This window comes from Lottia gigantea (assembly GCF_000327385.1).
Source record: "Lottia gigantea unplaced genomic scaffold LOTGIsca_27, whole genome shotgun sequence".
Lineage (NCBI taxonomy): Eukaryota > Metazoa > Mollusca > Gastropoda > Lottiidae > Lottia > Lottia gigantea.
In genome coordinates, this window is record NW_008708846.1 from 1,138,593 (window position 1) to 1,153,644 (window position 15,052).

The 15,052-nt window shown below is 33.7% G+C and overlaps 1 protein-coding gene across 1 annotated transcript; it reads right to left on the bottom strand.

The window, feature by feature from the left end:
* Positions 1-526: 526 nt before the first annotated feature.
* LOTGIDRAFT_161014 (hypothetical protein) lies at positions 527-2,712 on the bottom strand (the record flags this gene model as incomplete). Its single annotated transcript, XM_009056258.1, has 3 exons — positions 527-592; positions 713-1,234; positions 2,698-2,712. The coding sequence occupies 3 exons, from the start codon at positions 2,710-2,712 to the stop codon at positions 527-529; spliced, it is 603 nt and encodes a 200-aa protein (XP_009054506.1).
* Between the last annotated feature and the right edge of the window lie 12,340 nt (positions 2,713-15,052).

Consider the following 15,052-nt stretch of genomic DNA (forward strand, 5'->3'; position numbering starts at 1 on the left):
CATGTAAAGGGTAAAAAAATAAAATTTTGTAAATTATAAAACCTTTTTAGCTAAATGAAAGACCCAGACAACTGTGCCTTAATCAGGAAATTGCAAAAGGAGTATCCTATTTTGATGCAAAGTTTAAAGGTTGAGAAAGGCATACTATGTGAGTTATAAGAAATTTCAATTACATTTTCAAATGGCTCAAGAACCGGAAGTTAACATCATTTGCCAAAAGTAAATATAGAAGTGGGGGTGTCCAGGTTTAGATTTTGTCATTGATCCCATGTGGTTGGAAAGTTTTCAATCTGATAATCCAATGGAGTTCAATGGAGGGCCTATTGGCTGTGGATTGTGTTAGGTACAGGTTGGTGCTGAGTCAATTGATTATTTGGTAGTCGAGATTTCGACTGGAGTGTCTCGGTAAATGGCAGTGAGAGGCGACTTGTGTGTCTCTCTTAAGATAGATAGGTTCACCTCTTTGGCATTAGCTTTTGCAGACTGAATGGTGGAAAAGTACACTCTTTGTCTTTCAGCCGGTGGATTATCTTCCATCAGGGTGGTTAAAGATTTCGAGTATTAAAAGAGACTGCGTGCGAGAGTCACAGATCTAAAAAAAAAATACACTAGCATACTAAGTTTTTTAATCTGATAAAAACTTTGTGTCCACAAATGTGGGTCAAAGTTGGCAATATATGTCCACATAAAAAATATACACAAAAAAACATACCTTAGGGTGATAAGATGATGGTCCTGAAGATGGTGGTCCTCCATAACCTGCAGAATTGCCAGGAACAGATGAATAACCAGAATTGATATCAGGTTGACCATATCCAAAATAGCCTCCTGGAGAACCACCAGGGGGAGCTTTACCATATCCAATTGGGTCATTGCCAACTGATGGTTGTCCATAACTTCCAGGAACTCCAGGTGATTGTCCATATCCAGCTGCTTGTTGTCCTTGCCTCGGAGTACTTTCAGCTGGAGGTTGCCAATATCCAGGTGCACTACCTGCAGGTGGTTTTCCATATCCTCCAGGTGGTTGTCCATATCCAGATGCAGTACCTGCAGGTGGTTGTCCATATCCAGGTGCAGGACCAGCTGGTGGTTGTCCATATCCTCCAGGGGCATTACTAACTGGAGGTCCATATCCTGTTTGAGGTGGATATCCAGCCTGTGGGTAATTTGGTGCACCAATGGGTTGAGTATATCCACTACTAGCTGGAGGATATTCTGGATTACCGCCATAGTTCTGGAAAAAAACAACAAGTAAATAATATAAAAATAGCTTGCCAGGCAATGTAATAGACACCCACTGCCAGTTTTGATTTCAAATATAAATATTTCGCAATGCAATAATAATCACCAGTATAAAATATTCAACCTTCAGTCAGATCATACTATTTGGGGTGATAATGAAAAATATTACAATTTTTTTTTCAAAATCCAGCAAGAATTTTCCTTTGAGTTAAAAAGCTAAAAGCTAAAAATTGAATGCGTATTCCAGAACAAGAGCAAATAAAAATGCGAACAGCTCCAAACTGGCACAAGACCTATGGCTTTTGGACCTTTTGAAAGTTTAGTCTGTTAGCTTTCAACTCCTGGTACTATAAAGACTTCCATTAGTGAACTAGAAATTGCTAAATCTGCAGCTAAGTTGCCAGCTATTGCTGCCACAACCCACTGCTGGTCTGCTTGTGAAGACAATAAACACCCCCATTTCATGCGGGTGTATAAAAACAGCTTACCATTAGTGAACAAGAAATCAAAACTGGAATAATTGGGAAAAGCCTTGAAGTATTAACGTTATAAAACTTTATTTTTAATACCAATTTTCAATGTAAGTCTTTAACCTTGTATCAATTGATATTGTCAATCCGTTTGGGCTCATTCTCATTAGTACTAATGCAAATTTTAGCTACTATTTCCCTCCGTCATTGGGTCTTATTTTCTTTCCGGCTTAATGTACTGACTGGGAAAAACGAGAAGCAGATGCTGATTAACATATTGCATATCTACAGTGGCTTAACTACCATAAGGACTGGTTGAACTAGACAAAAAGTACCACTAAGTATCTAAAAGGTTAACACACAATTTAAGTGGTTCACAACTTATACTGGGGTCCTACCAATGGCAATGTTATATACATTCACAAAAAAATAATAAACTAGATCCACAGGCTTCGCGTGGTTCTGAAGCAGTGCGTAACAGTTTTGATTTTACGCTTAAAACTGTGCCGCAAAGTATCGTAACACTAACATAATTTCCTATCATAATTAACTGGATAAAGAACGCCCAAACGCAAAGCATATTCGACAGATCTCTTCAAAATATCTCAATAAATATTACTTAAACTACTGTTCTCAACAACAGTTGAAGGGAGTAAACTCCGACAAAGAACCTTTATCTTTTAGACCACAAAAGACTGACAAAAATAACTCACTCTTTTCAAGATAAAAATTCATCAATTTCAAATGAAACAAACACCATACAATAAACGTTAATATACCATTGGATAGATCTCGTCGAGAGCTATCAAAATTGTTCGGGTCACATGATCACCAAAGGTCAAAGTCACAATATACGACCCTTCAAAGTATTCATATTTTTCAACCGGAAATAAATAAAAAGCAAAATTCAAAAATCGGTTCTCAAATATTATTAAGCAATTGATAGTAGATACCATAGACATCAAATTTACACAAATTGGATTACCCCCTTAGACCCCATTTCGATTTAAAGAAAAACATGCATAGTTACTATAGAAGAAAGTACAAAATTTTCAAATATTAAAAAGCGCAATTTTGATTGAAATATGTAGTGTAATATATCATTAGAAAGGGCAGATGAACACTAGTAAGATTTAATAAGAATTTTTTGTGTATGTAAATTAGGTCGCGTGACAGAGCTCTTTAAAGATAAAAATCATAGTTTTCAATCGACTATAAAACCGGAAGTAGACATTGCACAGCACAAATGAGTATATCACTGGATAGATATCATCAAGGGCAACACATTTTGTTCAGGCCACAAGGTCACCAAAGGTCAAGGTCACGAAATAAGAGCCTTTGAAGTTTTGGGCAATACTGAACAATTTTAAATGGATATAAAAGAAAAGCAAAATTGAAATTCAAAAATCGGCTTCCAAATTTCTTTTTGCAATCGATTGTGATATCCAGATATACCAAAATTATGAAAGCTCTCTATACCCTGAGGCCCCATTTTGAATTTTACAAAAGTTTGAAATATCAATATGGCGGCTACTGTTACTTCGGGGTAGGATTTTATGATTAGAAGTTTTTTGTATGACCATTTGTAACATATTGCAAAAAGAATTTTCTTTTTTGAAATTCCGGAAGTTGAATTTTATATTTTACAAGAGAATAGCGTCAAAACCGGAAGTGGTATCAAAATTCCGAAAATTAGTTTTTGTTCGCAATAAAAGTGTCTTTCCCTCTGCAAATTAGAAAAAAGTTTTAAAAACTAAATTTTATTAAGCTAGATTTTTTCAATTGCTATCCTGTAATCATTAGCGAGAAGTAATAAACAGTAAAGTTTGAGCAAATTCAGATCGGTACTTGTTCTGATAAATGGAAAAATTGAAAAAAAGCCATTGTCCACCGCTCATTTTCGGTTGGTCAAAATGATGCCATTTTACATTTAACAAATAATGGACCACAATTTTGACTAGAAAACAGCAACAGACAGTCTGTGGCATATTTCCTTCTTAGAAAACAAGCGAAGGTAAAATTCGAAAAGAAAAAAAAAAATGTCATTTGCAAAACAAAGCAATAAATTAGAGCCACATGTGGCACAGAGTGGGACTTTGCAAATGTAGCAATTTGCAAAAAACCATGAAAAAAGCAACCTTCTATGATAATTAGGTCAAATGCAAGAACAGTCTAAAGTTGAGAAATTTTTTAGAATATACTAATACCGGAAGTGTATACCGGAAGTAGACATCACACCTCACAAATGAAAGTATCAGCTGATAGCCAAGGTCAATGACCTTTGATCTTGTAAAGGAGAAGGTCTAAAAAGTTCAAGATCACGAGATATCAGTCATCAATTTTCAAATTGCATACGACTATAAAACCGGAAGTTGACATAGGATAGCAAATATAAAAGTATAAATAGATAGCCAATGCCATTTGATCCTACAAAAGTCAAGGTCAACAAACGTCAAGGTCAAAATTTGAAAACTTGAATTTCCAAAACCTGTTCCCTTTTTTGAACTATGAAGGGGAAAACAACTGATTTTCTAAGATAAAGTGGCTCAAAACATGAGGTATGCAAAGTTCCATTTTGAACAAATGAATACTTTGTGAATTATGCCTCTGGCCAAAAATGTCAATAATGAGTAATTTTACCCGGATGTGCCACACCCACCTCAATTTTTTTTGCATAGGTTAATTGATATTCCAAATGTTATGTTGTGTTCCAAATTTCAAACTTCTATATGATACAGGTCAAAAGATATAGGTCAACAAAATTCAACAAAGGTCAAAATCGAAAAATGAAAATATCCAAATGTTAAAACCCGTTCCTTTTTTGGAACTATAAAGCTGAAACAACAGAGCTGTTAACACAAACTGGCCAAAAGGATGCTCCTGCCTCTAAATGTAAAGAATTAGTAATTCAACCCGGATGTGCCACGCTCACATCAATTTTTTTGTCATATGTGAATTCATATTCAAAGTGTCTAGTTGTATTCCAAATATCAAGGTTCTACATCAAATAGATCATAAGATATGCATACACCAAGCTCAAAGAGACACAAATATTGTAAAAAAAAAAACTCAAATTTGAAAAAATCACAAATTTCAATTTTGCTTAAAAAAAACGATTGTTATATATCTATGTAAAGTGCATGAGAAGCACATTAGGAAACCAAAAAATATTAAGGGCCGTATTTTCAAAAAATGGTTAAATTAATCACTTACTATGCCTAGTTACTGACTAGTTAACCAGTGAGTTCAGATTCTTAAAAGGATTATTAGTGATTTAGCAAATGGTTAAATCCATGACTTCGTAACCATTGACTAGTCATATATTTTTGTTAATTACATAAACGACAACAAGTCTTGGTTGTCATGCCTGTTTTTTTAATGGAAGAAGCAATGGAAAACTTCAGTCTAGGATGAAAGAGACTACTGTCTAAACATAACAGGGGAAAACTGATAACTCAGTTAGTAGAAACACATGAATTATTGACTTTAATATGTCATTATATAATTTTGCAGTCGATAAGACTTAATTAGAGCTTACACATAAACTTGTTCCAATATTCCATTAACCGCCCCAGTCCCCAGACAAGTCCAAAAATAATTTTGTTTTAGGCTAACTCTCTAGCTATATATTTCACAGCAGCAAGAGATCAGTTGGATGTTTTGGGAGCTAATTATTTTTGTAGGGTAATAAATTTGTGAAAGTTCCTGAAAATGAGCTAAAATTACTGGTAAAATGCATGCAATATTTCCTTTGAAATAGAAATGAAATGAATGGAGTTTTACGTCCTACTTTTCTGCACCATGTGGGCTAATGAAGACGGGTCCTTTGAAATAGAACATAAGGAAATAAGAGTAGATGCGTATCTATAGAGATGGTTTAATTCATTTTTACCTAATTTCAGAATTACTTATGAATTTCTTTTAAATTTCTACGACCACTCAAAAACAATATTGTAGGTTTTAAAAGGGAAATCATGAAACGTCCCCGCTTAGGATTTGTTTTTGGAGCTAGAAAATTCTATGACTCACTCTTATTGTGACACAGCTTTTGAATTGGAGGTTATAAGATAGCTTGCGTGGCAAGGTAACATACGCCCACTGGCAGCTGTCCGAAATGATAAAACAGTCTTTAGTGACTAAAGTACAAATTTTCTCATATTGAAGAAATATTATTAGTTTGAATTCAATTACATATATATATATATGCCAGTTATTAATGGTGATTAATTCCACAAAATTTTTAAAAATCAATATCAATAACCCAAATACTACAAACAATTAAATCACACAGCTCTAATCAAGGGCAAAAAACAACAAAGTCAAGTGCAATAACTCAAAACCGTTCATCGAAAATTCGTCAAGTAAGAACTTGTCTGAGATCGTATCAATTCCAATGATCACACCAAGTTTCATCAGAATCGGTTGAAAACTGTAGCTTCAATCCTGCTCACAAACTATTTTTAACAAATTTCGACGCATTTTAACAAAGTCAAGGGCAATAACTCAAAAACCATTTATCGAAATGCATCAAGTTAGAACTTGTCTGAGATCTTATCGATTCCAGTGATCACACCAAGTTTCATTAGAATCGATTGAAAACTGTAGCTTCAATCCTGCTCACGAACTATTTTTAACAAATTTCGACGCGTTTTAACAAAGTCAAGGGCAATATCTCAAAAATCGTTCATCGAAAATATGTCATATTCAAACTTGACCAAGATCTTATCAATCTAAAGCATCACACCAAGTTTTATCAAAATCAGATGAAAACTGTGCTATAGTGCTCACAGGAACCGTAATTTTTGTTTTGTTCATTACTTTAAACTAATGACTAAAAGATAGCACTTTATAAAATTTCAGATTTTGACTTTTGTCGCTGACTTTTTTTGTTTTAATTTTAGCGTTTTTTCAACTTCTACAATTTTTTTTCAATCGGTCTAAAAATTTAATAGTAGATAAGCATTTTGATTCCTGACAAAAATCTATTTTCAAAATTTCGATATCACTTCCGGTTTTGACGCCATTCGCCTCTAAACTTAAAATTTCAACTTCCGGAATTTTGTAGGTATTTGAAAAATTCTTTTTGCAATTAATTAAAATTGTCCCTATAACAATTTTAGAATGAAAAGATAGCTTGCGTTGCAAGGTCACATACGCCCACTGGCAGCTGTCAGAAATAATAAAACAGTCTTTAGTGACTAAAGTACAAATTTTCTCATATTGAAGAAATTATTTATGCTGAATAATTCCACAAATTTTTTAAAATCAATATCAATAACCCAAATACAACAAACAATTAAATCAAACAGCTCTAATCAAGGGCAAAAAACAACTTTTGACGCATGTTTACAAAGTCAAGGGCAATAACTCAAAAAAAGTTCATCAAAAATATCTCTTGTAAGAACTTGTCTGAGATCTTATCAATTCCAATGATCACACCAAGTTTCATCAGAATCGGTTGAAAACTGTGATCAATGATCACACCAAGTTTCATCAGAATCGGTTGAAAACTGTAGCTCCTATTGTGCTCACGAATAAATTTTGGACGCGTTTTTACAATGTCAAGGGCAATAACTCGAAAACCGTACATCAAAAATGCATCAAGTTAGAACTTGTACGAGATCTTATTAATTCCAATGATCACAACAAGTTTCATCAGAATCGGTTGAAAACTGTAGCTTCAATCCTGCTCACAAACTATTTCCACGCATTTTGACAAAGTCAAGGGCAATAACTCAAATAGAGAAAAACACGATATTTCAGTAAAAAATTATCCGATTATCACGAAAATCAATAGGGATCATCTTCATAATGACATTGACACAAAATAAAAATCAAAAGAATCTGTAAAGAATTGTAGCCTGTAGAGTGAGCACGAGTTGCACAATATAGCTAATAGATAAAAACGTCAAGTCAGACACGATATTTCGGTGAAAAATTATCTGATCATCACGAAAATCAATAGGGATCATCTTCATAATGACATTGACACACAAAATAAAAATCAAAAGAATCTGTAAAAAATTGTAGCCTGTAGAGTGAGCACGAGTTGCACAATATAGCTAATAGAGAAAAACGTCAAGTCAGACACGATATTTCGGTGAAAAATTATCCGATCATCACGAAAATCAATACGGATCATCTTCATAATGACATTGACACAGAAAATAAAAATCAAAAGAATCTGTAAAAAATTGTAGCCTGTAGAGTGAGCACGAGTTGCACAAAATAGCTAATAGAGAAAAACGTCAAGTCAGACACGATATTTCGGTGAAAAATTATCCGATCATCACGAAAATCAATAGGGATCATCTTCATAACAACATCGACATACAAAATAAAAATCAAAAAAATCCATAAAGAACTGTAGCCTGTAGAGTGAGCACGAGCCAAATGTGAACGGACAGACCGACGGGGTGATTACAATATACGCCCATCTTACGTGTGGGCATATAAAAATTTGAACCGGAAGTAACGTGTTAGACGTCATCTTGATGTGACCAACTTTTGTAAAGACAGCTTGCCAGGCAAGGTAACTTACGCCAACTGGCAGCTGTCAGAAATGATTAAACAGTCTTTAGTGACTACAGGGTTGCACAATATAGCTAATAGAGTGAAACGTCAAGTCAGACACCATATTTCGGTGAAATATTATCCGATCATCGCGAAAATCGATAGGGATCATCTTCATAATGACATTGACATACAAAATCAAAATCAAAAGAATCTGTAAAGAATTGTAGCCTGTAGAGTGAGTACGAGTTGCACAATATAGCTAATAGAGTAAAACGTCAGGTCAGACACGATATTTCGGTGAAAAATTATCCGATCATCATGAAAATCGATAGATCATCATGAAAATCAATAGGGATCATCTTCATAACGACATAGACATACAAAATAAAAATCAAAAGAATCTGTAAAGAATTGTAGCCTGTAGAGTGAGCACGAGAATATAGTTAATAGAGAAAAACGTCAAGTCAGACACAATATTTCGGTGAAAAATTATCCGATCATCACGAAAATCAATAGGGATCATCTTCATAATGACATTGACACACAAAATAAAAATCAAAAGAATCTGTAAAAAATTGTAGCCTGTAGAGTGAGCACGAGTTGCACAATATAGCCAATAGAGAAAAACGTCAAGTCAGACACGATATTTCGGTGAAAAATTATCCGATCATCACGAAAATCAATAGGGATCATCTTCATAATGACATTTACACACAAAATAAAAATCAAAAGAATCCATAAAGAACTGTAGCCTGTATAGTGAGCACGAGCCAAATGTGAACGGACGGACCGACGGGGTGATTACAATATACGCCCATCTTACGTGTGGGCGTATAAAAATCAAAAGAATCTGTAAAAAATTGTAGCCTGTAGAGTGAGCACGAGTTGCACAATATAGTTAATAGAGAAAAACGTCAAGTCAGACACGATATTTCGGTGAAAAAAAATCCGATCATCACGAAAATCAATAGGGATCATCTTCATAATGACATTGACACACAAAATAAAAATCAAAAGAATCTGTAAAAATTTGTAGCCTGTAGAGTGAGCACGAGTTGCACAATATAGCTAATAGAGAAAAACGTCAAGTCTACGATAATTACATCACGCGCAAGAGCAGTCAAAAGTTGAGAAGAATTCTTTGGAAGATTGTTATTACGGAAGTAGACAGACATCACAAATGAAAGTATCAGAAGATAGCCAAGGTCAATGACATTTGACATTGAAAGGGAGAGGGTCAACAAAGGTCAAGGTTACGAGATACAAGTCATCAAAATTTTTAAATATATACGGCTATAAAACCGGAAGTTGAGATAGGACAGCAAATATAAAAGTATAAATAGATAACCAATTTGAATGACCTTTGATCTTACAAAAATCAGGGTCAAAAAAGGTCAAGGTCAAAAATTGAAAATTTTGAATTTTCAAAACCTGTTCCTTTTTTTGAACTATAAAGCTGAAACAATCGAACTTCTAAGACAACGTGGCTCAACGGATGAAGTAATTGTATGCAAAGTTCCATTTTGAACAAATGTATACGTTGCGAGTTAAGTCCCTTGTCAAAATTGTCAATAATGAGTAATTTAACCCGGATGTGCTACGCCCACCTCAATTTCTTTTGCATAGGTTAATTGATATTCTGAATGTTATGTTGTGTCCCAAATTTAAAGCTTCTACATCATACAGGTCAAAAGATATAGGTCAACAAGAGTCAATAAAGGTCAAAATAGAAAATTGAAAATATGGAAATTTCAAAACCCGTTCCTTTTTTGGAACTATAAAGCTGAAACAATTGGCCTATTAACACAAACAGGCCAAAATAATGAGGTAATTGTGTGCAAAGTTCCTTTTTGAACAAATGTATCCTATGCGAGTTATGCCCCTTTCCCAAAATGTAAACAATTAGTAATTCAACCCGGATGTGCCACACCCACCTCAACTTTTTTGGCATAGGTTAATTCATATTCAAATTGTCTTGTTGTGTTCCAAGTTTCAATGTTCTACATAAAATAGGTCATAAGATATATACACACAAAGCTCAAAGAAACAGAAATATTGTAAAAATAAACTCAAATTTCAGAAAAATCAAAATGGCGGCCAAAGTTTCACTTCTGTTCCGGATTTTTTTTTCTTCGTTTTTTTGTCATAACTTTGTCTACCTATCAGCATAAAATTTTTTGTCCTATACAAATTACACCGGAAGATATTCAACCGGAAGTGAACATCGATTTCCTGTTTAAACCGGAAGCGAAATTAAAAATTTCACTGTACCGTTTTGTTTACTTTCTTAAAGTGTCTTTGCTCAATTTTTTCAGATTAATCAGACAAAAAAGCGAAAAAAATGAAAAAAATGCAAAATTTGGCAAAAAAAATGTCTGCGACAAATTTTCGAATTTTGAAATTGCTATTCTTTCAGATTTTGCCAGTAGATTCCAAAAATGCAAACCCAAAGAAAATCGACCGAAAAATACGACTTCTAGAGCCGATTATCTATTCTTGCACATATTGAACTGTGGCACTTCCGGTTTTGCAAAAAAGATCCAAAATATATTTATGCACATCGTCGCCTATATCTTATGTTCGTGAACGTTGAAAGGTTGCTGCAACTATTGTAGTCTAAGCTCAGGAAGGTGTGTAAAAATCGAAAAAATAAAAAAAATAAAAAAAATAAAAAAATTGACATTTCGATAACAAACTGGGACTTTGCCGTAGCAAAGTCCCACAATAACCCAAATACAACAAACAATTAAATCACACAGCTCTAATCAAGGGCAAAAAACAACTTTTGACGCGTGTTTACAAAATCAAGGGCAATAACTCAAAAAATGTCCATCAAAAATATCTCTTGTTAGATCTTATCAATTCCAATGATCACACCAAGTTTCATCAAAATCGGTTGAAAACTGTAGGTTCTATTGTGCTCACAAACAAATTTTGATGCGTATTTCGTAAGTTAATGGCAATAACTCAAAAACATTTCATCGAAAATGCGTCAAGTTAGAACTTGTCCGAGATCTTATCAATTTCAATGATCACACCAAGTTTCATCAGAATCGGATGAAAACTGTAGCTTCAATCCTGCTCATGAACTATTTCTAACAAATTTCGACGTGTTTTAACAAAGTCAAGGGCAATAACTCAAAAACCGTTCATCGAAAAATGCATTAGTTCAGAACTTGAACGAGATCTGATGAATTCCAATGATCACACCAAGTTTCATCAGAATCGGATAAAAACTGTAGCTTCAATCCTGCTCACGAACTATTTTAAACAAATTTCAACATGTTTTAATAAAGTCAAGGGCAATAACTCAAAAACCGTTCATCGAAAAATGCGTTAGTTTAGAACTTGTCCGAGATCTCATGAATTCCAATGATCACACCAAGTTTCATCAGAATCGGATGAAAACTGTAGCTTCAACCCTGCTCACGAACAATTTTTAACAAATTTCAAGGCGTTCTAAGTCAATATCTCAAAAACCGTTTATCGATAATATGTCAAATTCGAACTTGACCGAGATCTTATCAATCTAAAGCATCACACCAAGTTTTATCAAAATCAGATAAAAACTGTAGTCTCTATAGTGCTCACAAGAAATGTTGACATTGTTGAAATGTTGTATTTTTTTAACTTTAACTTAAATGACCTTGACCTTTGCTTGGTCAAAGGTCATTGATTTAAGATGACCATTCTTACTTTGATTTTTGATGTGCAACATATACTTCCGGTTTTACAGACGTCCGAAAACAGCAATTTTCGAAATTTCAAAGGCTCATATTACTTTTATTTAACCTTTTTCGACCTTTTGATCTGAACAAAAGGTGTTGCCCATTACGAGATATATCCGATAATATTTTTGTTGCGCACTGTTAACTTCCGGTTCTACAGCCAATTGAAAATAGCGATTTTTAACTTTAAAAAGCTCTGTCACGTGACCTAATTTACATACATGAAAATTTCTCTTATGCCCTTATTACACACAATCTATTCTTTCAAATGATATATAACACTTGGTATTTTGATTAAAATTGCATTTTTTAGAATTTGAAAATTTTTTATTGACTTCTTTAGCAACTGCGCGTAATTGTAACAGTTTCTATAATCCACCGACAGTCACCGTTGCCTTAAAAACTTTAAACTACGAATATCTCATGATCTAATGATTACAAACACTCGAAATTTTGAACATTATTTGACATTGTACACATTATTAGAGACAACACAAAATTTTTGCAGTGGGCGTGGCAAATCAGGGTTACTTTTACCTTTACCTTAAATAATTCAAATGGTTATAACTCTTAAAGTTTGTATTTGTCACCATCGAAATTTTACATAAAATTAAAGCACTATTTGAGACAATAATTGATAGAGTTACATTTTGTTTTGGCCTTTTATTTTAAAAAAGGGAATAGGTTTTACAATTTATAAAATTTTGATATTTTGACCATTTACATGCATGACCTTGGTCTTTAGAAGGTCAAAGGTCATTGATCTACGATGTCCATTCATACTTTCATCTTTGATGTCCGACATAGATTTTCGCCATTACAGACGTCCCAAAACAGGAATTTTCAACACTTTTAAGGCTTATATTTCTTTTATTTGACCTTTGTTGACCTCTTGACCGTAACACAAGTTATCGTATCTGACAAAACCTTTTGTGCGGTTTGTTTTTTTAACTTTACAGCTGTTTGAAAATTCGACTTTTTACTACCGAATGTTAACACCTTTTAGTACCGAATGGTATCAAATCCATGCGTCTTTTCACTACCGAACATTAAACGGTTTAAACGATTTTTTTTACTAGTGAATGTTTACATGCTTTTCTTTCCGGTAAGAAATCTCATTGTGACTTTAAAATGCAACGTGTTATCGATGTATCAGGTTGGATGCGCACTGCTTCGGTACCGTTATAACGGTTCTAGTTTAATTTGTTTAGATTATTTCAAGTTTTTGATAAAATATGAGAAACATGTTTTACTACCCTTGTCCATTCTTATGTTATATTATGATCTCCATTACATTAAGGTGGTCCGAGTGTGTCAACTTTGGGTCCATTTCGGTGAATCTAGATAGATGGCAATGTGGATTATTTTTTTACTGCAGCTGGCGAACGAACTAGATTGTTCTCAATGTTATTCTGCATGCCTTTGTCTTAACAAGCTGAAGCAAAGTTCAAAGACGTTACGTCCGAGCACCACTACAATAACTAATGTGGCAGGTAAAATTATCATGGATGCTCACCCTTCCAGAACACCTCATGTCTGTCTGCAACTAGATTGGGTACACACCAATAAACCAGACTTTGCTGGTTATTAAGATGGCCCACACATGAGGTTTTTCTTTAACGAATTAGTATTGAGCTCTTGATATTTATATCCAAAAATTTATTGAATTGAGCATTAATACTGTGACAGATGACTCTTTGGAGACAGGGCAGGCTTATTCTTCTATAACACCTGATGCCATTCTGCAGCCAGATTTATCAATATAGTATCCCACTTGGAGAGTCCACATGGCGTATGTATACCACTGATCACCAAATACATAATTATATTATAATCTATATTATGTCGAAGTGAATTATATTTCTTAATATTTTAATTTAATTAAATTTAATCTTTATTTCATTTTTTTTCATTCATAAATTTTTTTTTTCCTATTTACTTATGTGTATCCTTTTTGACCAAAAAGCATATTTTCAGTAATCAAATGTTATTTTTTATCCATGAAATGCAAAGAAAAACAGATAGTCACCTCCTTAAACTACCCCCCTGTCACGACTAAATATTTCGATGATTAAACAACTGATTAGCAGTTAATAACCTTTCGAAAATCTGAAATTTGTCACAAATTAATGATTATATCAGAGATTAAGACTAATCATTGTTTCGAGAATATGATTTGTGGATAGTTAGTCATCACCTTAGTGAGGGACCTTAGTAACCATTTAATCGTCGTTTGAGAATATGAATAGCCGTTATTTTAGGCAGCAGAATTAGTTAACTTTAAAAAATACGAATGGATGATTATCCATCATTTAGTCATAGTTTAGCCACTAGTAAACGTTCGAAAATACCAAACCAAATTTAATCAATGATTAAAGAGATGACTAGCAATAACCACCTTTCGAAAATACGGGCCTAACCCTCTAGGTGAATTAGTAGCGAATTTGGTTTTTTTCAGAGAGCTATAAAACCGGAAGTACATGTCAGAGGTCAAATGTCAAAGTATCAACTGATAGCCAAGGTCAATGACCTTTGACCATATAAAGGTCAAGGTTATCAAAGGTCAAGGTCACATGGTATGAGCATTTAAATTTCGAAAAAATTCTACCTGAAATTGCAAAAAGCAAAAGCGAAATTCAAAAATCGGCTCCCGCAGTAATTTGCCCAATCGATCGAAATTGACATATACATAAAATATACGCACATCCAATTTAAGCCTGAGGCTGAATTTCGCGTTCAAAAAAATTTGTCATATCAAAATGGTGGCCAAAGAATCACTTCCAGTCAAAATTTTTTTAAAATCGACCATAGAATTTTATTTGCTAAAGATCAGAAAAATTTTGTTGACCAACATAAATTACACCGAAAGTTATTCAACCGGAAGTAGATTTGAAATTCAGTTGCTTTCCTGTTTAAAAGCCGATATCTCATCAATATATTCATGCATACTAAGTTTCATCAAGATGGTATCAAAATTTTAGCGTTCATTGGGCATACAAGGCAATTTTAACGCAATTTGACTATGTCATGCATACTAAGTTTCATCAAGATCAGATAAAAATTGCAGCCTTTGTCGTGCATACAAGCCAAATTTAA